The 26,067-nt window shown below is 45.4% G+C and overlaps 1 protein-coding gene across 1 annotated transcript; it reads left to right on the forward strand.

Moving 5' to 3' along the window:
- On the forward strand, positions 1 to 25,340 carry SDC1 (syndecan 1). The gene is made up of 5 exons (XM_034060272.1): positions 1 to 317; positions 20,627 to 20,708; positions 21,748 to 22,235; positions 22,456 to 22,585; positions 23,093 to 25,340. Exons 1-5 carry the CDS (start codon positions 261 to 263, stop codon positions 23,257 to 23,259), a joined length of 924 nt encoding a protein of 307 aa, XP_033916163.1. The 5' UTR covers positions 1 to 260; the 3' UTR covers positions 23,260 to 25,340.
- Positions 25,341 to 26,067: the final 727 nt, after the last annotated feature.

A 26,067-nucleotide genomic window follows, 5' to 3' on the forward strand; every position in this document is an offset into this window, starting at 1 on the left:
TTGTTGCAGTGGGTTCATTAAAAGACAGAGTTCAACGCCTTGCCGTCGCAGAGCGCTGCTTTGAGGCCGGTTCGGCGGGTTGGGAAGGCGGAGAAGAAGAAAACAAAGAGAGAGGGAAAAAATTGAAAAGAAAATAAAAGAGGAAGAAAACTCGCAGCTAACTTGAAAAGAATACTGAGAGGAGCGAGCCGAGAGCGGCGGCGAAGACCGCGGGAAGAAGGGGCAGGCTGTGCGCTCCTGGGGCCCGCTGAAGAGGAAGGATGATAAGCGTGGTGGCCGTGTGGCTGGTGGCCCTTTACTTCCAGGCTGCTGTCCCGGTGAGCGAACGGCGGAGGGGGAAGGTTGGCGCACGTGGAGAGGGGGGAAACCGGGTGGCCGCACTGGAGCTGGGGTAGGCTGGAGTGTAGGGGGGGCGCTGCCGCTCGGGTCCCTTCAGGCTGTAGTTGGTGAGCGATGCCCTGCTGTGCCGTGCTGTGCCGACGGGGTTCGGTAGCCTTTTTGGTGGGATCGAGCCCTGGCTGCCCCAGCAGCCGTAATTCAAACCAGACCCGCTGCTGTTGCTCCCGACCTGCTGGCGGCTCCGCTCCAGGGCAGTGCGGGCGGGCGATGTTGCCCAGTAACCCCCGCTGGGGAGCGAGACTCGGTCAGCACTGAAGGGAGTGTACTGAGTGGTTCAGGGCAATGCCTGTGTCCTGCCTCCGGCGTGGTGTGCGCCGGAGAGGATGAGCGGTAAGCTCGGGCGAGCGCTCGCATGTGGTCCTTTGTGGTGCCGCTGTGGCAGGGGAGCCCTCCCCCGCAGACACAGGTAACCTGAAACGGGGGTGCTTCTGCTTCCCGTCCGCTTTTGTACCTGGAGAGCCCGCGGAGGGCTCGTCGCGGTATCTTTGAGCAAACGTCCCCGTGGTGGACCCGGCGCACGAACCCTCAGGCCGCACGGGGAATCCAGCCCCACCTCCTCTCCCGGGCCGCCGTCCCGGTGCCCCGCCGCTGCCTCCCTCTGGCCGCCTGCGTCAGGCTTCGGGGCCGTCTCGCAGCTCCGCAGTCGCCGGTTCGGTGCGCTGCTCCTGAGCCCCGCGCTGGCGGGGCTTGTAGGGTCCTCAGGACTCCGGTGTTTCGGGAGCAGCTCTTCCGGGAGCGCGGCTCCGCGGGCGGCCTTTCAGCCCCAGAAAGTCGGGGCTTCCGCGCAGCAGCAGCCGCCAGATGTCATCCACGAACAGAGGATGGCTCCGCCGCTGGTCCCTGCCCTACCCGGGAGGGCCTTTCCTCGGAAATCTGGCACCGCAACCTCGTAGAAGTGCTTCGCTTGGTCTGTTCTGGGGCTACGCTCTGTGTGGGGATGGCAAGTGTGGGGCAGGAGGCTTGCGGCCACCTCTCGAGGGACACAAAGCCCAAGTTGCCATCCCCTTCTGCTCTGTGAGGCAAGGGACTCTCGCTTCCTGTGTGTGTGCCAGAGCTGTGTGCACGTTGCTCATGGAGTCTTCCCTTTTGGCTTAGAAGAGTGGAATGTGAGGCTCCTTGTGAGCAGGCAGGATCATCAAAGTCAAAACTGAAAGGGAGTAATTTCGGAAAGGGAATAATTGATTTGAAAGTTGCCTGGAGACGAGCTACAGTAACAGTTGAATGAGGAGTGGCAGAATAAAGTGCACAGCAGGATCTAAGCTGTGCAGTACACCCCCAGTTTCACCATACCATTCTGTCTTGAACTCTGCATATAGCTGTGAACATGCTCCATTCTAGCCCATATGGTACTGAGTAGCCATGAGATGACTCAAAGTGACAAGCATGTGACTGTTAGCCACCCTGTTTTGTGTGGACAGGGACCTGCCCACAGCTTAAGAATAAACTTTCTTATTCATTTTTCTACTGAATAAGATGGAAAACCTGCAGTTGATTTGCAGCCTCTGTTGTGCATTTGGATAAAATTCCTCTATGATAAATACTCCTTACTAGACATGATAATGGCATGAAATAAATGCTTGTCGGGAGTTTTTCTGTGCTTGAAACACGCAGGGTTAGGTGACACCAGGCCGATAGGTTTCCTGGCTGAGCATGTGGACGAAGCAGATGTTCTTGGGGCTCTCTGTGGTGACTTGACACTGAAGCTGTCTCCCTTCTGGTGATCATGCGGCCTTTTTCCCATGTTGAAATGTATCACCCACTAATCTGTCTTTTCCACCCATCTGGAATCATGATGCTTTTGCATCAGGGGTCAGAAAGACTCTTGTGCTAGGTACAGAAATCAGAATGGCCTTAAGCATCCCTCTGCTGTGGTTGCCCCATCCCTGGCAGTTCTTAAGGCCAGGTTGGTCTGGCCTAGTGGAAGGTGTTCCTTCCTGTGGCAGTGGGGTTGGAACTGAATGAGCTTTAAGGTCAGTTCCAACCCAAACCATTCTATGATTCTCTCAAACTGAAACTTACATGGTGTAACCCTGCTGTGGAGCCAACCAAGCCAAGGTGCATGGCTTGGTGCAGGAGGGCAGTGGACAATCCAGCCTGTCTCATGAGGGAAAACAGGGGTTTGGTTGTTTCATCTGGTGTTGGTGTGTGCTGGTGGTTAACACAAGCTTAGCAGAGCAGGCAGAACCTTTTTCCAAGGGTGATGTCATTCCTATCTGAATGTAAACTAATTAGAAGAAATAAGGTAGTCCAGCTTGCTTATTAAACATGTAGGCAGTGGGTAAGGAGGAAACACTTTCTTATATAGTACATGCAGAGCAGCATCATGTTGTTTATCAAGCTCTATAAACAGTCATGTTGTTTATCAAGCTCTATAGACGCTGCTTCTCCTTCTGAACCCTCACTTGCTGGTGGCTACGTCCCAGTCAAATGGTGACTGTTGTATCTGGTCAGTTCCAATTAGAGCAGAGACAAGTAAGCTGTGGTTCGTATCATGTACGGGGGCTCCTGGTGCAAGTTACTAGCTTTTGTTTCAGGTTTTTCTTGGTTTCAAGTGGTTTGAAGAGCTAACATTTTTAATGGCAGCACTCTTGAAACTTCTGGAAACCGAACAATCCTCTCGTAACAACCCAAGACAAGTTGCAGCAAGTGCAAGAAACCTGTAAGCCTTCTAAAATTAAGCTAGTGCACTAACCTGAAATGTAGGCTGCTGTTTTAGCAGCAATATTGGTCCATTTTAAGTATGTGTTTTGCATTGCCAGTGCTTGGATGTCTCCAGGTGGCCTATATAGTAGGACTTTCTCGTAACCTTGTTCAAAGTGTCTCCTGTGTCCAGCAGCCACACTACTGGCTCTGAGTGGGACATCCCACACTTCTTGTGTCATCTGGCATCTGAGAGCTGAGATTTTGGTAGGGTCTGCTGCAGGAAGGAGGAAGCTTCTTGGGAGAGAGAAGACAGGACCCCTTTCCTGAGGAGGTTTTGTCGGGGATTAAATTGCACTGCTTCAACACTGCAGCATTAGCATTTTTGTCTTGAATGTCTTCTACTCTATTAACTCAAAGATATTAATACAGCACTCTGGGACAGCTGGAAATAGGTGCATGCACTGAGACACAGGGTACTTCAAATGGCACTATTCCCTCAGGACAATGTTCAGTAGATGTTAAGGCACCCAAATGTATGTGTCTGTGTGTGCTGTGTGCCTAAGCTCTCATTACAGTCATGGCGATGTAATCAGTGGAGCCAAAGAGAGTGATTATCTGACCAGTCCCTGCACGTCTCCTTCAAGGTGAGTTGCTTTGTCAGGGGTTTGTTGGCAGGATCTCATTTTGTTTTACAAGGGGAGCACAGACACCTTTACTTTAGTGTCTATCTGAAAGCTATTTAGCTGGAAGGGCTAGTCTTTTTATTTGTGAAACTTTCATGGTAACTCCGTAAACAAACAAATCGGACAGGTGCTGTTTCTGTGCCAAGAGAACCAGCAAAGCAGTGGGAAACATCGGCTTTCAGCTACAACAACAGCGTGCTCCTGTTCTAGTGCAGCTGCATAGCTGCCTCCAATCAATACTGTAGCCTTGCTCTGCTAAAGGCTGTGGAAGAAATTAGGGAGTATGGATGGGTTCTCTGTCACCTTCTTAAAGTGAGCAGTATGAGTGGAAAAATAAGTGGAAGTATTTTGAGATGGGGGGAATGTAAGCATCAGAATATTATAGTATTTAAAGGCACTGTTTATTTACAGATTAGAAGTGGGAAATCTTTGTTACTTCCTAGACTTTGATACATCCAGTGAACTTGCAAAGGGGAAATTGTTTTGACCCACAGCACAAGGACTTCTGTTTCTTAAAGGTTCACTTTTCTTACGAGCTGAGAAGATACTCTAAAATGCAGAGAGTATGTAGTGTCTCCTTAAGAGTGCCAAGAGTCAGGTTTGTTAACAGATCTTTAAGAATTGACTGTCATACTTCATTTGAACCACTGCTCTGCAAGACTGCTGGTGTACCACAGAAATGAGCTTTATCTGGTCTGGCTAGAAACCTGGGATAGCACGCTTTCTACTGCGGAGATGGCTAGTGGAAAAGTTACTGCACTGTGAAGCCTTACCTCAAGGAGAGATAACATTTGGACCTCCTACGAGCAACTCTTGTGGAGCAACATCTGCTAATGTGGTGGTTTCCCAACCTCTCAGTTTCTCAAGCAGTGTTTGGCTGCAGTTGTCGTTTTGGGTCTTGTGGAACCGGCATGGGTCCAGCAGAGTCTGTTAGCTTGGGCTCCTTGCCATGCTTTACTGTAATGTTTGTATCTCACTGCTGAGACCAGTCTCACCAGTGAGGCTTGCTTTGCTGGATGGGAACCAGTGTTTTAGTGGGATTTGGATGGAGTTGTTAATACAACTTCCCGTTGAGTCACTGGAGCTGCAGTTACAACTGAGTCATGGAGATGGTGTAAGTCATGGCTTTCCCTGCTAGGCTTCTAGTTTGAAACTCCTTCAGTATTGATCAGATGAAGAGCTCTTGCTGCTTCACTTATGCTGCTGTGCTCTCTGGCAGAATTATCATCTCCATAGCCCTTGTTTTGCAATATGTCCACTCATTTTGCCCCTTGGTGTTCATGGCTTTTCTAGTAACTGGGAAGTCTTCAGGATTGCTCTTGCAGAATGACTCCTGACTAAGTCAAAGGCACTCATAGAAGATAGGGAACTCATGGGTGTCTTGCCTTTCTTTGATGGAGGCTTTGTGTTCTAGTCATGCTCTGCCCTGTAACTTTCCTGCACTGCCTGTGTAGTAATGGCAATATCTTGTATGCCAGTCACGGAAACAAAGGTGGACAGTCTTGGCTTTTTGTTTGTAGGCAGTTGAAGGTGCACACTCCTGTTAACCAGTCTTCTGCAAAGTACACCCAGTTCATGCAGCACCTTCTCTGAGTGCCCTGGCTTTGTCACCTGAGTGTGCACAATCCACGGCTAGGGAATGGGGGTTGCTCTTTGTCTGCCTGTGCCACGTGATGAGGAGCTTACTGCCTCTTCAATGGAAGGAAACTTGAACTCTGTTCCAGTTGTAAGGGAGCATACCGAATGCTTTCTGCGCAGCACAGCAGACCATGACTGTCCCGGCTGTACACAGGAAAGCTCTTTAATTAGTTTCTAATGCTGGTGGCAGCATGCATCCTGGTCAGCCAGTACACAGCTCCAGATCAGCCTCTTGCATCTAGGGGTTACTAGACAAGCAGACTACATATTGAAGCCAGAGATGGGCAGAGGAGAGTGGAGCTAGTCTGCTATCTGGAGAGCAAGAAGTGATTAATGTAATGATTTCCAGATGAGAGCTCCATGTTGTAGCAGCATGTGGCTGTGGCTGTGGCTGTGCAGGGAGCCTTTGTATGTTCCCTGGGGATCAGAGCTGGCAGATACAGTGCTGTAGAAGAGACTACCTGGCTCTTTCCTGTCCCAAAACAAGACCCTATTGTTGCTTTATTTTATGCTTTGAGACCAGTAGAGTGGAGAAATATAAATGTAGGTGTGTGTATATATTTATATGTAGCGATATCTGTCCCTGTCATGTGCTGTTTGTTGACCAGCTCACAGCAGGATTGGAGGCTGTATGCCCTGACCCCAGGGTGGTGATCTGGGATACATGATGCCTGTGTTCTGGGCAGTTACAGGACCTCAGAGCAGCCTGTTTATCTGCCAAAACCCCAGTCTGTGTTTAGAGCATCTCTGCAGAAGGGAAAACCTGTTACCCATTGACCAGCTAGTAAGTATCTTCTTTACGGACAGAGCACAGGCTTTCTTTGGTCAAGAAGTTGAGGTGTAAAAGGAGCAAAATCCCAAACTAGAGGAACTGCAAAGCCTGCTTGAATTCGTATCTAATGCAAACACTCCCCTGCTGTGCTCTGTGCTTATGAAACTGTAATAAGAGACTCCTGCAAATTTACAGGTTTGTCTAGTCTACCTTGCTGGCTCTGACAGGGGGTAAGTGGCACCTACATGCAGTGGAAAGGGGTAGTGAGGCTTGCATCGAAACTTGCCTAACAGCCTGCAGCTAGACAGCTTTGACTTCTAAATCTCTTTCTGGCCTAACGGAGGAATCATCTAGATTGTGACTACTTTCCCATCAGTGAACAAAGCACCTAACAAAAGAAATGACTCTGGCATGTCTGGGCAGTGGCAAAGGAGTGCTGTGCTATCATGTACTTACATCAACTGACTCATGGCCTTCAAGAGGAAAGCTGCTAACTTAATCCTCCAGCAGTATCGCCTCTGCTCTTCAGCATGTATAACTTGCAGAAATTCCTCAGCCTGCATCTGTGGTTATGCTGAGATGTGAAAAGGTGGTAAGCTGCTTGCTATAGAAACTGGAAGATGCGATTACTGTAATGGCTGAAAAATTCCAAGTACTCAGTATGCCCCCAGCGTGTAGCCAAAAGGGGTTAAAAAGCTCCAGCAAACTTCCTTAAACTGATTCTATTAAGTATAACATGCTAGACACTAGTTATCCCATGTCCAGTTTAAATGCTGCAGTTCCAATTTTATAGCAAATCTTACTTTTCTGACCTATTCTTTGGTGCTCCCCACCACCACTTTGCCTGCTGGGAAACCTTCCTGTGCATTATCTGGGGCATGCAAGTTGGCAAGGCTCAGAACTGTGCCAGAGATCATTCTAATAAATGGGTGGTTTAGCTTGTGTTCCAGTGCCTGAGGATGTTCCCTGTTTAATTTACTAGCATGGATGTAGCCAGTGGGTCTCTGGCAGCAGGCCCAGAATGTTATGAAATTGTGAAAACTGCGGTATGCAGTAAAAGAAAGTGAAAGTTCACAGGAGATCGCAACTTTCTCATTGAAAACTGAACCTTTTGGGATGCTTTAGAAGGACGAGTTGCATGAGAACTCCCGTGTAATCAATCAGCTGAGGTTTGCGAGGTGAACACTGCAAACCTGGAACAGCAAAGCATTCAGTGTAGTAGTGATGGTGTTGGTATGTGCCACTGATTCAACCTGTGTTTTTAGAATTGGCCCATAATGTGGTCCTTCAGCATATATGATTTACTTTCTTTAGAGATAGGTTATGCTGACTAGAGCTGGTAGGCAGTGAGTAGACCCAGAAGTTTATTTGTATACGAAATACCTGTTTGAACAGTGTCTTACAAGTCTGATCTCTTGCTATGTAACGTCTAGCTCTCCTGATGGTACTCCTTGCCAGAAACTTGTCTGAACTAAGGGACATGCTGTTCTGGGAGTAACTTGGTACTAAAGCACTTCACCTTGCCTTGCAGTTTAGTATTGTTGTATTGACTTGTCTTAATACCTAACAGTCCATCAGGGGTGGCACTGATGATGTCTCTTTTCACAGTACAGATGTGTAAAACACAGGGATGTCCAAATAACAACTGAAGTCTTACAGTTGCCCATGTGAGGCAGGAGAGCATCTAGACATCACAAATGTGATAGCCTCTCCCCTGAGCTCTAACCTTCTCAATTGATTTGGTGACTGCTCTGAAACAAGGCCATGGGACAGACAGGTGAACAAGCTGTATACCCAAAAATGAAGGCATGAGGTAGCTAAATAGCTGTTACAGTGGGACTTGCATAAGAACATGGATCAAAGAGAAGCTCTCTGATGTATCTTACTGTTGTAACAGTCTTGTGTTCATGGTTTCACTGCACAGATGTGGTACAGTGTAACTGAGTGACTCTGGGCCAAAATTAATTAGTTTAATCTACCAGATGTTTGGTCAATAAATGCCTCACTGATGATATGAGTAGAATGATGGGTGACTTGAGTGCAGTTGCAGCAGCAGGGGTTTTTTAAGACTATTTCTGATGGGAGGATTTAATTTGATGTGTCAGCTTCAAAATGATGCTCCAACACCCTCATGACTCAGCTGGGAAGTATACCAGCCAGCTTCCATAACCTCACTGAGGTGTTGCATAACTTAACTGTAAGCAACTGCTGTCAGGACTCTTTCTTACATGCAGGATTACTGATGCTTTTGTAAGCCTGAATCATTAGTGTCATAGAGATCATTAATGTCCTAGGGAGAGGCACTACCAGCTTCATCTCTGCATCACTTTATATGGGTAGATAATTTGCTGTATGCTTCAACTGTTGTGAACATGCATATTTCTCAAAGGAATTTCATGCAGTCTGAACGGTATTCTGTGTTAGAGTAATTCAGTGAAATGTGGCCCAGCCTGTGCTTGAACACCATCTGGCCTACTGCTGTTTATGCCAAGGAGACTAGTAGTACCCAAAACACATGCTGCTTTTCTTCAGTGCCTGCACACCAGAGCAGCTAAAGCTGTGTGGAAGGGAAGGGGTGATGCTCAAAGTGCCTCTATGAAAAAACCCTTAAGATGGGAGAACAGAGTATTCCCGATCTGAGATGTGGCTCCTGCATCTGGTGAAGATGTTTCAACCTTTCCGTGCATAGCTTAGTCATGCTGGTGTAACTGCATCTGTTTGACAGGGATGACTTATGCCTTATAAATAATCTAGGCTTAGTCAACACTGCAAGATCTTGTGGATAAACCAGACCTGATCGCATGCCTCATAATGTAGAGAGAGACTTGATTTCTTCACATCCTTGGAGTTGGAGATGGTGAGGCATAGAAGCAAATGTAAGAAGTACACTTAACCATGTGTTTTAGCGTGAGACCTGCCAAGGTGCAGGAACTGCCCTGCGTTGGATCAAACCCAAAATCTAAAGCTGCTTGCATGATCTGTGAGTCCAGCATTAGGCTGCTAATGGATACTTAAGTTCCTTCTTAACAGCCTGGTGGCTGCCTGGCATGAGTCCTGTTGAGCAAGGACTTAAAACTGGTTACAGCTTAGCTATGGAACATGACCAAATCAGAAGGGAGCTGCTGAATGCCAGCAGTTGGCTCATTTTCCTGCCCAAGTCTAACTCGCTTCTGCAGCTCCCTTGCGAAGGGCCAGTGTCTTCTCTAGCAGACTGACAAATAACAGCAGCAAGGGATCAGGCTGTGGGTGTGACTGGTCTTGCTATCTGGTGTGCACATGTGGGACTGTGTGTGTTCAAGCCAGGCAGCTTTTTCTGGATGCTTCCAGTCCCCTGATCAGTCAGGCCTTCAAGGTGTTATCAGTGAATGAGCCAATCTCGTTTCAAAACGCAAATTTAGAAATTTATTAAATTGAGCAACCGATAGCAGACAAAAAAAACAGCGCTGGCTGCGCCGGGGAGTCTCCGCTCCGCCCCAGACGCACACACCGGGTCTTTGGGGGACTGTCGTTATCCTTCTCGGTTCAAGGCTTCAGCCAATCCCGCTGCCTCCTTTCGCCCGGATGTTGACGTGCGCTTTTCCATTGCTTCCTCCTGTTGCTGCGGTCTCATCGTCGAGAGGTTTTGAGAAGCTCCCAGAAGCTTCGAGAAGCGTCCGTTACCAGCCTCCCCATCACCGGAACCTCTATTCCTTATATGGTGCATGTAACAAGATATCACTTCAAACTACCGAACTCCCCCTCCCTCCACCAGCAGGGGGTGCACTCTGAACACCAGCTCGAGCTCGCTGGATCCGACCTCAGCACTGGGCTCGGGGCTTCCTCTCGCCCCCAGTCCCGTGCAACAATACAACTGACTTCCCCTTTATAACTCACAAAGTATAACAACCACAAAAAAAAGAGTATGGTTCCACACAGTGACAGTTACAGAGAGTGTCTTAGAGTGTAGCAAGCAATATTTCCCTTTAAACCTTTTGATGAACAAACCCCACACATTACAAAGGGGTGGAGTGCCTGACAAGGGTTGGTGGTGGTGCTGTAACTAAGAAGCTGGTTATGAGATTTATAATAGAGCATTCAAAGGTAACAGATGTCTGGGATGTGTATATGGAAAATACAGTGTGTTAGCAAAATAAAGCAAATGCTTCACAAGCATTGGAGGCTGCATCCTGACTCCTTCTGGAGAACAAGTTTACAAAAGCAATCAAGAAGGCTTTGTCTTGGATTGTTGAGTCTCAGGCTGGCTGTCATGCTATGGACTTGATGTATGTCATGTAGGGTAAACTACAAGCAGATCAGCTGGGAAGCTAAAGCAGAGTTTGACAACAGCAGGCCTGACATCTGCCACTGAAGTGTCAGCAAATAAAAAGTAATTTTTGTTGTTTTGTGAATAGACAGTTGCTGCAGAATATATCCAGTTACTATAGGATATATCCTCCTATAAAAGCTTACATCTGGGTGGTTCCACAGTCACTTTACAGTACTAACCAAAATGTCTTGTCAGCTTTTTCTGTTGTTGTAAGGCTAACTATTTGTAGGTTTAAGTAGGATCAGTAAGTTTGCCAACTAACCTGTTTAAGCTGAGACGTTTAGTACTTCAGGGTTGTGAGTTCATCCTGTTGAGGTTTCCTAGCTGCTATGATCAGAAGTACTGCTAGTAAACCCTTAGTTTAGATACACTCGGGATTTGTATCTGAAACAGGATTTCACTAAGCTGGCATAGCACTGCAAGCAGGTTGTTCAAATCAGAAACATATATGTTTCACTAATAGAGTGAAAATGCTTCTGTGATCCTTCAAGAAGATCTTAACAGCTTTGTCTCCTGGCTCCTTGGTGTATCTCACACTAGGAATTGCTAGAGTTCAAGGAGGAAAAAAGGGAAAATCCTAGAATTAAGTTAAGAACCTAGGTCTTTTGCTAGCCATGTGCCTAGATACTGAAGGCTGTTGCACTGACTCTTGCCTGATAATAATTCCTGGAGGTTGGAAGTATTCCTAGCTGCATGTTGGCTTTCCTTTCTCTGGTGAAGCAGATAGCTTCTTCCTCCCTCAGAATATTGTATAGCATGGTGATGAGGTTGCTTCTGACTTCTGGGAACGCATCTGCTCAGGTCAGTGCACTTGTGCAGTTGTAGTGTTGCTTGTGGTAGTTTGTCAAACACATCAAAGCTGGCATGGAGCTCATTTGAAATGGCAATAGTTCCACCAGCCAAGTTGTATGGCATTTGTCTCCAGGATAACAGGCTTCTATGTGACCAGAGGCACACACATGGGTTTTTCTGCTACTGCTGAGAGGCATCAGTGATTCATAATGTACCACCAGCCTAATTTGAAGATCTGAGATGCCATAGACCATTTCAAACTTTCTGATAGACACATCTCTGATTTCTGAACTGTGACTCCTTTAGCTGAGTGGCTGAAGATGGAAGGAGCAATTTGTGCTCCTGTGGCACCAAAGTCCTCGATCTACCTCTCCTGTGTCCTGATCCTGGTGTGCTGCAGGCTTGTGATGGCCTCTGCAGGAGGTTGAGCCTCTTGGCATCTGGCACATGGCCTGCAGCTGCACAGTGACTATTTTGAGCTGACAGGCCTGCTGGAAGAGCATAGGCTCAACTGGTACCAATGGAGACATGAGCCACTTTGCAGCTCTTCCCACAGATCCAGTCTTTGACTGTATTCCTCAGTCTGAGGGCTGTAATGCTATCTGGTCTGCTTTCCTGGGAGCTGGCTTGTCTCTTAGCTTTATGTGGAGAGGAAACTGGCTTCTTCAGCCTATGCATGCTGCCAAGGAGCAGTCGGGCGGTCTGAAGCCCACTGTTGCACTTGCCAGGAGGTCTCTGGTTCTGTAATGAATTTTGCTCCAGTGACAGTCCTCAGTGCTGATCCCATAAGACAGGATGAGTGGGTGGCCAGAGGTGGGACAAAGGCAGGAATTTACACACAAACCCAAGCAAGACTGTTCATGGCAACAGGGGTTAATGCATGGATAGCAATAATTGGCTAAGGATGACTGGTTTTACTGGGATTGCTGTTGAAGACACAGAGTCAATGTGTTTATATGTGTTGGAGGGCAACACTATAAAGTCCACTCTCCATTGAAGTGTCTATAACTGCTGACAACTTGTCTGAGGTGCGTTGCTCAACCTCACCTGCCTGAACTCCACAGCAGGGGCCACATGTATGTGGGAGGAAAAGGCAGCAGGGACCTTAGATCCTGTCACTTTCTTTTTCCACCAAGAGGATCACGTTTACCTGTGTTGCAGTTACTAACATACATGGGTAGTGGGTTTTGAGCTACTGTAGTTCTTTCCTGGATGGGTTTTCATTTCATAAAGATCTGACCTGCAGCATCCTTTCTCACCCTTACTTTGTCAGGGTTTCTGTTTTGGGCAGCCCACCACTGGTTTTGGCTGAAACTAAACAATTCTTGATCTGTACTTCACTAAACTGAACTGGCTGTTGCTGTAAGCCTGAATCTACTATGCTGCTGTTGCTACACTAGAAAGTTAAAAGAGCTGGTGACTTCAAGTCAGAGAGGTTTAAGACAAGTTAGGTTTGTCTGGTCTCACCTTACACAGCTTACTGCTCATCTCTTAAGCCAGTTGAAATAGATTGAAATTAATTTCCCAGGATGAACTGGAGCTGTTAGCTGTATGGCCTCACTGAGCTGCACCTACTTTGCACAGCTCTTTGAGGTTATACATTCACTGGCTTTCTTGTGCTATCTGAAGAAATGAATGCTGGAACTATCAAGTATGTTAAAGAGCTGCAGAGAAGGCTCATTGAAGAAAAGCATTTATAGCATAAAACTGAACTGTCTGCTGTTTGTAAGATTAGCTGTAGGGAAAAGAGCTTTCTCATTAGTCAGCATCTTCAAAGCACAGGCTGCCCTGAACATGGGAGACAAAAGGTACCCCACTTTTGGCCATGCTGTGGCAACCTATATCTGCCAGTGATACAGAGCTGAGTACTTGTGTGCTGTGTCTGTGGATGCTGATCTATCAGTGAGGTTCAGTCCTTGGCCTGGGCTGTATTTCTTTTCTGGAAGGATAATTTTGTATGAGTGAAAGCAGTGTATAGTGACTTCCTTGTTTGACACAACCTGGAAGTGAAAAAGCAGGGGCAAAAATTCAACTCAATTCTCTGTTGTTGAAGGACTGACCAGACTTCTAGTGGAGCCACATGAGAGAGAACTGTGAGGCAGCTCAGCTCTCCTGTATCAGAACTGACATGGTGCTCTGTACAGTGCTAGCAGTGCACACAAGTGATGGGTCGTCACTGATGTGTGTGTTGCATAGCCACAAGCTTCCCTGGCTGTGGAGTCCATAGCCCTGCTGGACTCCAGCTACCCTGGCTTTGCTCAGCCCTCTGTGCTGAAGGACATGCAATATGCTCCTTGTCCAGTACTCAACAGCAATTGCACTAGGCTTCCTATAAAGTTCAGATGGCCCAAAACAAAAGTAGACCTACTAGCTTTCTGAATAAAACATCTATGTAGCTTTTTCTACTGTGTTTAGGAGGTCAGGGTAGACTTGAAAGCAGTGTTGTGCTGTCTGGAAGAAACTTTATCCCTTGTGAACAAGCACTGCAGAAGAGAACTCTCCATACAACCCTTCTCCTTACTCCTTTTTCTAAAATCCTGCAGCCCTTTGAGGCAGCTCTGATCTGTGTGTTGCCTGCATCCTGAGGGTGGTGATGTGTGTTTCCATAATGCATGGCAGTGGCAGTGTATTTCACTGTCCCCCTGCTGCAGGGGAGCTGCGTGTGTGTCAGCATCCCAGGATCCAGGCTGTAATTCTTTATGGATTGCTTAAGCAGCCCTGGCTGCCCTGCTCTGCCCTATGCCAATACAAACACCTGTGCATTCATGCATTGAGCAGGATTGGGAAACTGGTCCTGCTGGAAAATTCTCTGTGTTATGTTCCCTCCCTCTCCTTTTAAAATTATTATTATTGTTTTTAAACCCAACCAGTTCCCTGATGTGGTTCACCATGAGACTGCAGGAGCAGCTACGCAGGGGATGGTCAAGGAAGAATGAAGTTACACGTTCTTGTGGGAGATGGTTGTCTAAAGGGCCCTGCTGCAGAATGTGAAACCCAGCCTGATGGTGACAGGCTGATTCAGTTTTGCTCTTGGCATGTTGATTGCTGTGTTTCAGCCCTACTTAATGAAAAGTTTCCCTGTTACAGTAAGGAGAAAATGTAATGCTGATTGGGCAACAGCATGGTACTTACCAGGTGAACCTCCAGAAGTACTGGGACTGTAGCTGCTGTGTGTATGGAGTAGCTGGATGCTCTTCCAGTGCATCTTGTGCAAAGGATCAGGGAATGCTTCTACAGCTTGACAGAAAAATAGAATCAAAGCCTAGTGGGCAGAGTTTAGTCTGTTCTGTTCTGCCCGCAGCAGAACAGATCCTAAAAGATCTCGTTCTGTTTTGAGTAGGTGTTGGAAGGTGTTTCACTGCCTCAAGAGCTGAGTGCCAAGAGGTAGTTGCTGTGTGATGATCATGTAGTTCATGCTTCAAACGAAAGCAACTACTGTTGCAGCTAGGACCTCTCCCTCAAAGATAGTGCCTTTCTCAAGTCACCAGCCAAAAATACAAGAGGAACACATTAAGAACAAAATTAACCAAGATTTTCCAGATTTCCTTAGTAATAATGATCTGATGGAAAACCAGACAAGATTGACTGCCATACTTACCTCTAACCAGCCTTACTCCAATTGGCATACACTGATGAATGGAAGGGTGGGAATGCTGAAGCCTGTTGGAGTGCAACAAAAGCTCATTGAAACGACACCATCTGAAACAGAGAGGGCAGACAGTTGTAATGCTTTGAAGAGCCTTTCTTGGAACACTATCCAGGGATAAAAGTACTGCTTAAATCTAGGCTATCCAGTCCACAGCCTGTTTGTGGAACAGTCTGTAGCTGTCTTTCTGCTCTTTGTCCTGTGCTGTTAGTCTGCATCTTCAGCTCTCCTAGGAAGACAATTACTTCATCAACCTGCAGGGTCACCAAGCAGCACTGGTGCTTATCTTGAGCAGTGGAACAACAGGAAAAACAACTGGAAGAGCATTTAGCTGAGAGGGTGCCACACTGCTATTGATTTCTGGTGTAGCAGACTTGCACATAAGCTTTACTTCTGACTTGCTATATAAAAGCATCAGTTCTGTTTCTGTGACTCCAGAAATTATGGCTGACTTAAAACTGAAGGGTGTGCATGGTCACCTTGATGCTAGCAGTCTGTATGCCTGCAGAAGGAGGAGGATGGGTGAGGATGCTGGTCTGCAGACCATGGACATCTGGGACTGGAGTTAATCGTGTGTGGGCTGTTAACTGCAGAATATCAAGGTTTAACAAAGATAAAATTTCTTTCAGTAGGTTTTGTTTTCCCACACACTAATAGCAGTATTTTAAGGTTAGAAGCTCTGCATGCTGCTCTGCCTGAGATAGCATATCTGTTAGTGGGGCTAGCTTTGCTCTTCAATATATAAAAAAGTTGAAAGGCAAGCTTTTTCAATCTGAGTTTTTTAGAGCTGTTCAAATCCGTGTTAAAGTCTCTCTTAAGTGCTCCAAAGTTGAATTTAGTAGCCAGAAAGTTTTTGTCTTGTTCTTTTATATCTCTGTCAAACAAGAGCAAACCATACGTTTTGCATCCTGTGAAGTTAGAAGAATCTTGCAGGATGTTTAGGGAGGTGTTTGAGGTGGGAGAGCTCATTACAGCTCATTCCTTTTCAGCTAAACAAGAAGGATTTATTAGGAGAAACATGTAAATTTAAGAGCATTCAGGTAAGGAGGATTTCAAGTGTTTTTGATACTGCTGTAGTAGGCTGATCACTAACTAGGATTAGTAAAAGTGGGATACAAATAATCCTTAATCTAGCTTAGGGTTTGTAGCAGCTTGTGGCAAAGCCGCTGGTTTTGCTTACCTCAAAGAGCAATTTGAAGTTTTGCTTACCTCAAAGAGCAATTTGAAAAAAGCTGCTTCATTTTACATATGCCATGGCTTCAAATTAAAGAAATGTGGTTCCCTGCTTGGGCAGGGTGAGATTAACTAAAAAACTACGAATCATCAACTACTAACCTATCATCATGAGAGAGTACTTCCTGTCCCTCCTGTAGCAGGAGGGAGCTGATATGGAATAAGGTTTGATGCTTGGAGACTGCCCAAGATGAAGACTGAAGGTTAGAAATGATGCTGTTAAACAACAAAACCAAAAGCCCAATAAAAAGAAAGTCTGGAGTATGTAAGACTTCTGGAGCCAATAATCTATCTAATGAGCTGTGAAAGCCTGGCCAGTTCCTGATTAAACCGAAGATGCCACTAAGCAGCTTTCTGGTTGTCCCAGCAGAACTGAATAACTATTGTTCTGCAACAATACAGTGCTCAGCAAGAGAGAGGCTAACAGTCTCCCCAGGGTTTCCCCTAGACAGGCTGCTTTGGTACCTGGGGAAGAGGATCTTCCACTGATTAATGGGAACTAGTTAATCCATATAAAAAACACTGTTAATATGTTACCCTAACATGCAACTTAATTCAGTGACACCACATGCAAAGTGCTAGGCAAGTAGTTGTGATCAGTTGTCTGAACTGCTAAAACAACACCCCCCCCCTCGCCAAAAAAAAAATCAAAGCCAGTGAAAAAGCAATAGGTAGGTAAGAATCGAAAGCTTTTTGACTAGAATACATGAGAGACCATTGAAGATCCTTCAAAAGATCCATTGCCTGAAATTAAATGTGTATATCCAGCCTTTTTGGCAACAATTACAAAGTGAATGCCACAAATAGACTCAGTGGACTGGAAAATAAACTGAATGATGGTGGAACTGATTGTGATGGTGGAAAGCATGTCCACATTAGCTGATTATATTGAACAGTCTGATAATAAAATTTTGAGCTGGAGTAATAGAGTTATTGGTAAAGCAAGATTATTTTAAGTTGGAATTTATTTTCAGCTCTTCCATATGACAGCACAACCTGGACTGAGTCTGTGTTCTGTGCCACTAATCCTCTTGACTAATCAAAACCTTTCTCATTGGTGTAATTCTGCTGCAATAAAAGGTCATGGAAAAGCCTTGACCATGAGGTGCTGGTTGCCTGAACAGCATGGTCCATCTTCCTGATGCAAGCCCAAATTAGCTCAGTCCCTTCTGATGCCATTCTGAGTCAGTGTTTTATGTTAACCTTGCTGTATCTGAAATCCTTCAGCAGCAGATCATTATAGAAGCATGATCTTTCTGCAGTACTTGTGTTTTGTGGTGCCACAAGGAAAGGTTGCTGCATGCTTACTGACGCTGCAATGTGTAGAGCAAAAAGTGTAATCTTTATATAACTGCAGTTACATAAATAAGACAAACATTCCTTAATACTCATGTGTCATGAAACTGGATGATGTCATGAAGTTACATCACTGCATGGATATTCTGACTGCTACCTACGTATGCAGAATCTGATACTGTCCTTTGCAAATCTGGGGCAAAGGAAGTCCTTCTCAGATCCCAGGCCTCAAACTGTCTGGTCAAAGGCAGGTGGTGCAACTCCTAGGGGAGCAAAAAAGATGGTGCAACTCCTAGGGGAGCAGCCTGGGACTTGACCCTTTGGGGCGACTAAGTAGAAGGACACATTTAGTGTAAATTCATTAAGTTCTCATTTAAATATGCAGAAAGCAGACTTTTTAAATCCTGAATCATGTGTTCTGTTACTCCCTTGAAGTAATAATAGCCAAACTCAGTGAACAGCAAGTGGTCTGAGTCTGCCTTCATATTTGCCAGATAGCTGCTGAGCAGCTTCTGGGCAACTCTACACTGGAGCAGCATGAGTCTCCACTGGTTTAGAGTGGGCCATACTGGACTTTCCTCCCCTGAGGAGGACCTCACTATCCCAGCTAAGACAGAAATGAAACAAGGATTCAAACCAGTATGTGACAAAGGCTATGGAGAAGCAGAATATGCAGCAGCCTGGGAAGAGGCTTAAACCTCAGGTGTGAAGGGAAATGTAAGGGTGGGGTAGCTGGACACACTGGATAACAAGAAACACTGGATAACAGTGTGGCATAACTGAACAAACCTCATTCATTAGCACCACAAGGGGAAGGGGTGCTGGCTTACTAGTCAAGATCAAGAGTTGCTCTTTCATTTCCTGACAGTCTGATCTTTTCAAGAGTGGTGCTAAGGTCTGCAGATCATGAGATCTGTCCAAGTGTTCTTGAAAATCCTGTACAAACTACTTGTGAAGACTCAGATTTGGGGGAAGTTAGTCTTGATCCTAGATAAAAAGTATTTGATGACATGTCTTAAACTGGCTTGGCAGTGCCTTTCTCCAGTGAAAAGCTGGAGAGATTGCTTTCTGACTGCTTCAAGGTAGAGCCTTTCCACTGGGAGGAGGATGCAGTCCCCTTTGGCACTATATTCCCCTTGCACACAAAACCAAACTGAGTGCCAGAACAAAGGACTGCACTTGCTAGTGCAAGAAAGGAGGGAGAAAAATGGTCCCCAGCCCCCCTGCATTGACCAAAATGGTGCAATTTCAGAAGCCTGACTTTAGAAAGGAATGTACTGGAAAGGATGGTCAAGGGAGTGGAATTTGGGAGGTCTGGCAGTTCTTTTCTGTACTCTTTATGCACCAACAGTTCATACTCTTTAATGTTTGAAGTTTAGGGAGGTCAGCTTGTGTGGGTCACTGACCTTTGACATGAGAAGGAAAACATACAGGAAGTACTTATCTCACTTTCTGTGGGTGAGTGCAAAAGCACACTGCAAACAAGCAGGGACAAATCTGAAAATCCAAATTACCCTATGATATGCAGCTAAACTAAAGATTGAAGGGAAGTTTCTTCTTAGAAGTTACAGTAGAAATATGCTTGCAGAAGCCTGAGGAGAAGTGGTTTGATTTGTTGATGGTTTTTTTTGTTGTGTGTTTGTTTTGTATTTTTTTCCAGTAGAGAAGGAAAGTGCTAAACACTTTAATGTCTATATAAGGGTTTTGTGATTTTTTTTGTTATTTCTTGTTATTTAAAAAAAAATAATGAATTGCAATGATCACCAAGAAGAGGCAAGATCTTAGGCCCAATCAGGTTGGTGGAAGCTTGCATACTTGTCTTCAGAGAGGAGGAATCTAATGGGCTAGTAAACCACCTTAGAAACCGGTTGTTCTGTGGAAATACAGGGAATGAATAAAGTATTAAGGATGGAAGAGAAAACTGAATAAATCTGATACCTTAAAAGAATGAAAAGGAAATTGAGCCAGTAAATGCAGCCCAGTGAGAGATGAGAGAGCTCAATTGCTTTGTCTGACAGATCATACTAGTTCCTAGGATGAAAATGAGTGTTACATTAATTTTTAAGTGACACTGTGTTAATGCAAGCTACAGAAATACAGCGGTTGCAAAGCTGCCAAGAATGTATGTTCTTTTTTTTCCATAATAAAATGAGATTTCACATTCTCAGTAGAACTATGACCAGCCTGGATGATGTAGTACAGTATCTCAGGGCAGTGCTGGGAAGGTGTGACAAGGGCATTTTTAGGATGGGATAAAAGTAAAAATTCTGGAAAACAGGGAATGTGGTTGGACAGGGAAAGATTAAATTCAGGAGAAGTGACATACAGGGCTTTGGTTCAAAATCTGAGAAGGGAGAATGACTGGTTAGATAATGGTAACCCTGCAGAAATAAACCTGGGGACTAGTTACGAGTTGAGTGTCAAGCATGTTGTACTAATAGCACATACAGCAGAGGCTAACAAGATGCATGAAGTAATCACTCTGCTTTATTTAGTGTTGTTTGTCTTTGGATAGCCTGAACAGCTTTGAATGTTGTGTGTTAGGACAAACTGGTGCAGTAGAACAGGAGTTTGGCCTCTTGTTCCAGCAACTAAACTTCTGATTGGTGTGCTCACTGAAGCATAAATGGAGAAAGCTGAGGGATGTATTCTCCTACAGGGAAGACTGGCTGCTATCTCAGGACTTTGTTAGGACTTTGTTGAGGACTAACTCAGACTTATAAGTGAGTGCCCACACTTATAAAAAGGGGATCTCATTCTGCTTCCACTGAGATGTTGTCATTTCAGATACTTGAACAGTGCTGGAAGTGTTCAGAAAGGCAGAGAAGCCAAACTACTTTGTCTCCTTTTCTGTTCCTTAGAAGTAATGCAGTAGCTGGTAGATAGCGAAGACATGACCAGTCAGAACCTGGAATAGAATGGTTATGTTGTGCAAGGGCAGAGCATTGGTTGCTGCCAAATGCGGCTCTGAACAGATTCCTTGCTTTCTTTTTTCCAAAAACAAGTGCAGCTTGGAAGCAGCAACACTGACCCTTCCAACATTGAATAGACTAACCACTAGTAGAACTACTCTTTTTAGGGGGGATGGAATGAAGAAAGATAAGAAAATGCATTCTGAACAAAGAGAGTTTGGGTAACCTTCAGGAGCCTTTAGAGGAGACTATGCAAGCAACATAGTAATCTCATCACTAACACACCTTCTTCCCTTCTCTTTAAAGCAAACTACAAATCTGAACCTTCCTCCTGAAGATCTTGATTCATCTGGTGATGACGATGATGCATTCTCAGGTTCAGGTGCAGGTAAGTTAATAGCACTTGTACTGTTAGTGCTTGAATATGGCAATTGAGATCATGATGAGAATCCACACTAAAAGGGGGAGGGAAGAACCACACACATGCAGCACACCTGCCTGCCTGCCCCAGAATATGAGCAGAGAAAGGGCCTAACCTCTTCATCTTGTATTGTGTCAGACACTAACAATTAGCAGAAAATGAGTTGTAGGAGACTTGAAAGGGAGCAGAAGCAGGTACGCTCCATGTGACTACTAATATGCAAAACTGAGTGAAGAATGTTATGGAACTGAAGTGATGGTTTATTCATGGGTGAAGAGAGACTGTAAGAAGGGCCTTTGTGCTCTCATATGAGCTGGTAGGAGATACCATTTGAGGGTGTGTAAACCCCAAACTGCCAACATACATCAAGTGCAAATTTCATCTGTCATCAGGTGTGCAAGTTCCCATGGGCCATACTTTTTAAAAAGCAGAATAAAAGGGTTTTAGGGTAGGGGAAAAAGTCTATTGGAATGATTACTAAATTGCATGAGAGAGACCTTTGGTGTTCAGTGCTGAAGCTGAGGAGATGCTACTGAGGAATGAGCAAGCTGTTGAAAACTAAACCATGGCATCCTTCTGCTTCCTTCTAGCCACATGCTTGTGTTTTAAATTCTGCAGGAATAAAACCCTGAAATTGGGTGTGCCAGTGACTAAAGGTGTTGAGTATATGAGTACTGCTCTGAAACAAATACTTATGGGGAAAAGAATCGGATAATCATCCTGAGCAGCCAGTATGCTGAAATGAGACAGACCCCTTGTCAATCTGTCTGCAAACAGACTAGCATTTGTGCCTTGTGGAGAAGCAGATGACTAATAAAGTATTGCTGGATAGCACACTGGTCTGTGCCTTCCTTATTCTACTGAAAAAGATTAGGAATTATGAACTGAACTGCTGTTACTCCAAAAATTGTCTATGCAGGTTCAGCATCCCTGTTAGACCAGCATCCTGGAGATACTAGTAACAGGTCTCCAAACTGGCCAAGGATAATACTGTTTTGTTTTGCAGGTCCCGTGACTGAACAGTCTCACACCTGGAGAATCCCAGGAGTACCAACTAATTCCTCGTTACTGGCAACACCGATAGATTTCCATGAACAGCCATTTCCCGGGACTGAGAGCCGACCTGAGAAGGAAGTAATGTTTCCTGCAACTAGTACTGTCGTGACAGAGGAGCCAGTTGTAGCTGTGAAGGACAGAGTACCCATCCTGAGCTCACCTGATGAGAAACCAACAAATGATGCTGTTACAACAGTGAGAAGCCCCACTACTCACTTTCCTTCAGTGGTTCATGTAACTTCTTTGGAAGCCTCAGGCACAGTCCATAGGCTCGAACCTAAAATCCCCAGCTCTGATGTGCCAGACACTAAAGATGTGCCTGAGCACCCCTCTACCATCCATCATGAGGGAGACATTGCCACCACCCCCACAATAGCAGCTCCAAAGGATGTTGTTCCTACACATGAGGAGGTTTCTGAGGATGGCTCTGGAGATCCGGTGAGGATTAATATCTCTGATAGCCTTTCTAGGGGATAGTTAGAATACTATGTAGTAAGTTGGTTTTGCAGGAAAGGGTGGTAATTTGTCAAAAGTGATGATTGATTTAATAGGTTATATTGGTGGAGGGGTTTAGATGAGAAGAAAACCAACCTGTGGAAAACCTCCAGTAGCAGACATGATGAGAAACGTGATTAACCTGTCTTGTATGTCCCAACAGGGAGACTTCATCTTAACTAAAGATGAAGATTTGGTCCCCACCCAGAACTCAGAAGTACTGGCTGACTCTGGGAGGAATGCCAAAGCTGCAGGAGCCTCAGGAATTATGGACAGAAAAGAAGTTCTTGGAGGTACCTGATATTCTGGATTTCTAGTTGGCAAAAACAGACTCTTGTAGGAGTCTTCCAGGCAGCAGAAGCTGCAGTTCTCCAAGTACATCTCTGAGCATGAAAGCTAAGCCTGTTAGACCTCTGAAATTAGGGTGGTGATTCATGATTCTATGTTGTCAAAACCCTAACAGGGACAAATACTAACCTGCTAATAGCAAAGCTGTCACTACTAGTTATCAGTTAAGTTGTGTTTAAACCTATTATTTCTCTCAAAAACTACAGTAAAACTGCTCTAATGCTGCCTCAGTCAAATTACTAGAGCTGAACAACATAGCCTAGTGTGCTTTGCAGCACAGCTCAGTGGGAATTGTGTGCAAGCTCATCTACTAATGGAAGGATGATGATTTGAGCTGGGGCAAAAGGACAGATTAATTTCTGGAAGTCATGAAATCAGTAAAGAACAGTCTGAAACTTATAGTCACACTAGTGTTATCTGGAGTCTAATTTGTGGCTGTCTTCCCCTTCTAGGTGTAATTGCTGGAGGACTAGTAGGCTTGGTGTTTGCAGTGTTTCTAGTTGCATTTATGCTGTACAGAATGAAGAAAAAAGATGAAGGCAGCTATTCACTGGATGAGCCAAAGCAGTCTAATGGAGGATACCAAAAACCACACAAACAAGAAGAATTCTATGCATAAACACTGCTCTTCAGGGCACTTGTTATTTCATCTTTCTTGGACTCTTCTCTCCCTGCACATGGACCTCCTAGTGTGCTTTGCATTAAACTTAAGCCATATGATCATTGGGTTGTTTGCCCTTACCACTTTGCCACTGGGATTTTATAACTACAAAGTAGATCTGGATTCATTGAACATTCCCTGCTTTCTTGCACAACTTTTTGTTTTTTTCATTTTTTTAACAGAAGTGGGACTGCAAGTTCCTAAACTCACTTTGGTTTATCTAAAGACTGCTGGGGCAGGCGGTGGGGAGAAGATAAGGGAGCACTGTATGCATAAAACTCTTGATATTTAGGGAAAGGGCTAGCAAGAATAAATAGTTACCAGTGCTCGAATTTTGCATAGCAGGGATCCTCCTATTTAACTCATAGATGTGTTTTAAGCGTAACAAATGTCTGCGCTGGGCAGACATTTGGTACACTGCAGTCCTCTAGCTCTTTATAACTGCCGTATTTGGAGCACTTAATGCCTATGAAACATGAAGCTCTCCTAGTGAGAGGAGGTGTTACGAGCAGGGTAAGCATATGACTGTCATGTGGTTTAGAATAACTTCTGTTTTGGAAGCATTATGCCATACCCAGAACCAGCTCCTAAGAAGCTGGTGCATAACACAAAGACAAAACAAACCCCAAAGACCCCCAAATTAAGTGGAGAGTTCATTTTGCCAGCAGTGTTGGACTGTCCCACTACCTTCTTGCTCTTTCTAGGCATAGGTAAGAAATAGATTATTCTAAGCAGTCTCAGACATTCCCTCTTCTTAGGTGCCAAATAGGCTGGACTGTCATGCTGCAGATGCTCTTATCCTGCACTATTGTGTAGTCACCAGGTGACTGTGATGTGTTGTAACACCTGCCTCTGTGCACTGTTTACAGCAGTTGTCTTGGAACATAGTCTGCTGTCTATGCCACAGAATACCTTGGCGCACAGGGGTAGAAGTTAGCAGCGTATCATGACTTTGCAGTTAAGGAGTAGAGCAGCATAGCATCTGAAACAAGCCTGATGAAGGCTAAGTGTAGATGGCCTTAAATATGCACAACAGTTGACGTGCTTGACTCTCATGATTCCAGAATGGCTCTTCAGTAGCTGTTCCTGCACTTTGGAGAGAAGCAACTCTGGGAATGCCAGACTAGTAAGGGCAGAAAAACACTTTCTGAGGAAAGTCTGGATGCCTGAAGCTGTTGGTGGTCAGTGTGCTGTCAGATGTGAGGCACTGAGGCCTCACTGAGAGTCTGGAGTTCTCCACAGTACCTCAAACTGAGTGGGAAGAAAAGTGGTGTTCTGCACAAGCCTTACTTCTGCTCTGCCTTTGGTTAGCTTCTTGCAAGTTCAGTTCCTCATCACTTAGAAGGTATGGGGTGGGAGAAAGAGTATTTACAACTGATGTAAATACTTGTACTTGAGCCGGAGGGAATGATTGGAGACTATTGCAACAGCTGGTATAAATGTTGCACGTTGACAGTAAAACTTAAAAACCTGTGTAATTTAAATGAAGTATAAAACACTCTTGAGCTGCTACGCAGCCTAAATTGGTGCCTTCTGTGCAAACCCAAGAGAAAAAAGCCCAAGCACTTCTTGATTCCAAGCTTCTTTATGTGCAAGGAAAACTTGTGCATATGTGTAGCTGGCTGGATGTAAGTAAAGCTGCAAAGTCCATTATGTCTGCCTTCTTTTTTTATTTTTTTTTTTTACTGAATGGATTTTTATAGGTTAATGCAATGACCAGATGGTGTTAATTTCAGCTGTAATTCTTTGCTTTGTATAGGAATGTAGAAGCGTTGTTTGATAGGTTTATCTATTAAAAGGTTCTTGTAAAGCACAGGAAGATAAAGTGGTAAACTTTAGTTGTACCTCACAACCTTGCTAGGGGGAAAGGAAAAACCTGTATATTTTGGTAGTCTAAAGTGACAGTTTGTGAAACAAACATGACAATCTGTGTTATTTAAGTGGTACAAATGAAATCTGAGTTCTAACAGAAGATGCAACACTTGGTTATCTGTATGCCATTTAAAGGTATACTGCAATAAATGGCATTTTGGCAAGAATGTGTCTGATGTGTGAACGTTGCTCTGTATAATACTTCACGAAGCAGATGTGTTTTTTAAGACTGTCCAGGTCTTTAAGGAAGTTGGATTCCAAGTATGAAATGTGAGTCTTGGTGCTAAACATAGTGAGGTTCAGCTAAAAATTCGAAGGGTGTGAGTGTGGCCTGTTCCCTTTCTCAGCCTGTCTTCATATGGGAGGTGCTACAGGCCCCTGATCATCCTCGTGGCCCTCCTCTGGACTTGTGCTAACACGGTAATTTCCCGAGATGAGCAGCTCCAGACAGGAGCCTTCAACACCAGAGAACAGGCAAACACCGCATCCCGAAGCCACAGTTCTGGGCGGTGAGAGCCACCGCGGGAGCCTCCAGCCCTCGCCAAGCCTTCCTCAGGAGCCGGCAGTTCCGCTGAGGCGAGCAGGGACTCACAGGGGACAGTGCCAGGAGGAGCGGCACCAGCCCTCAGAGGGTAAAACCCGCCCCAGGGTGGGCGAGCGACCAGAGCGTGTGGCGACGGTTGGTGCCGGCAGCGCGAGCTGGGAGCTAGCACAGTGGGGTTCGCTCGCTTTATGACGAGGGCCCGGATCTGGGAACTCTGCTCTGGCTGCCCCGACGGTGGCAGCGTCGGCACCAGACAGAGCCGATGAGAGGGGAGCCTACAGGGCGGAGCTCAGAGTGTAGAGAGTGCCTGCACTGGTCTGGTGAGGGGAGGGTGCACAATGGGCAGGGCT

This window comes from Melopsittacus undulatus, chromosome 3 (genome assembly GCF_012275295.1).
Source record: "Melopsittacus undulatus isolate bMelUnd1 chromosome 3, bMelUnd1.mat.Z, whole genome shotgun sequence".
Classification (NCBI taxonomy): Eukaryota; Metazoa; Chordata; class Aves; order Psittaciformes; family Psittaculidae; genus Melopsittacus; species Melopsittacus undulatus.

Coding starts and splice junctions, on each gene's coding strand:
- SDC1 (XM_034060272.1), top strand. CDS start 261: ATGATAAGCGTGGTGGCCGTGTGGCTGGTGGCCCTTTACTTCCAGGCT. Junction 318..20,626: donor ACTTCCAGGCTGCTGTCCCG/GTGAGCGAACGG, acceptor TTCTCTTTAAAG/CAAACTACAAATCTGAACCT. Junction 20,709..21,747: donor ATTCTCAGGTTCAGGTGCAG/GTAAGTTAATAG, acceptor TTTGTTTTGCAG/GTCCCGTGACTGAACAGTCT.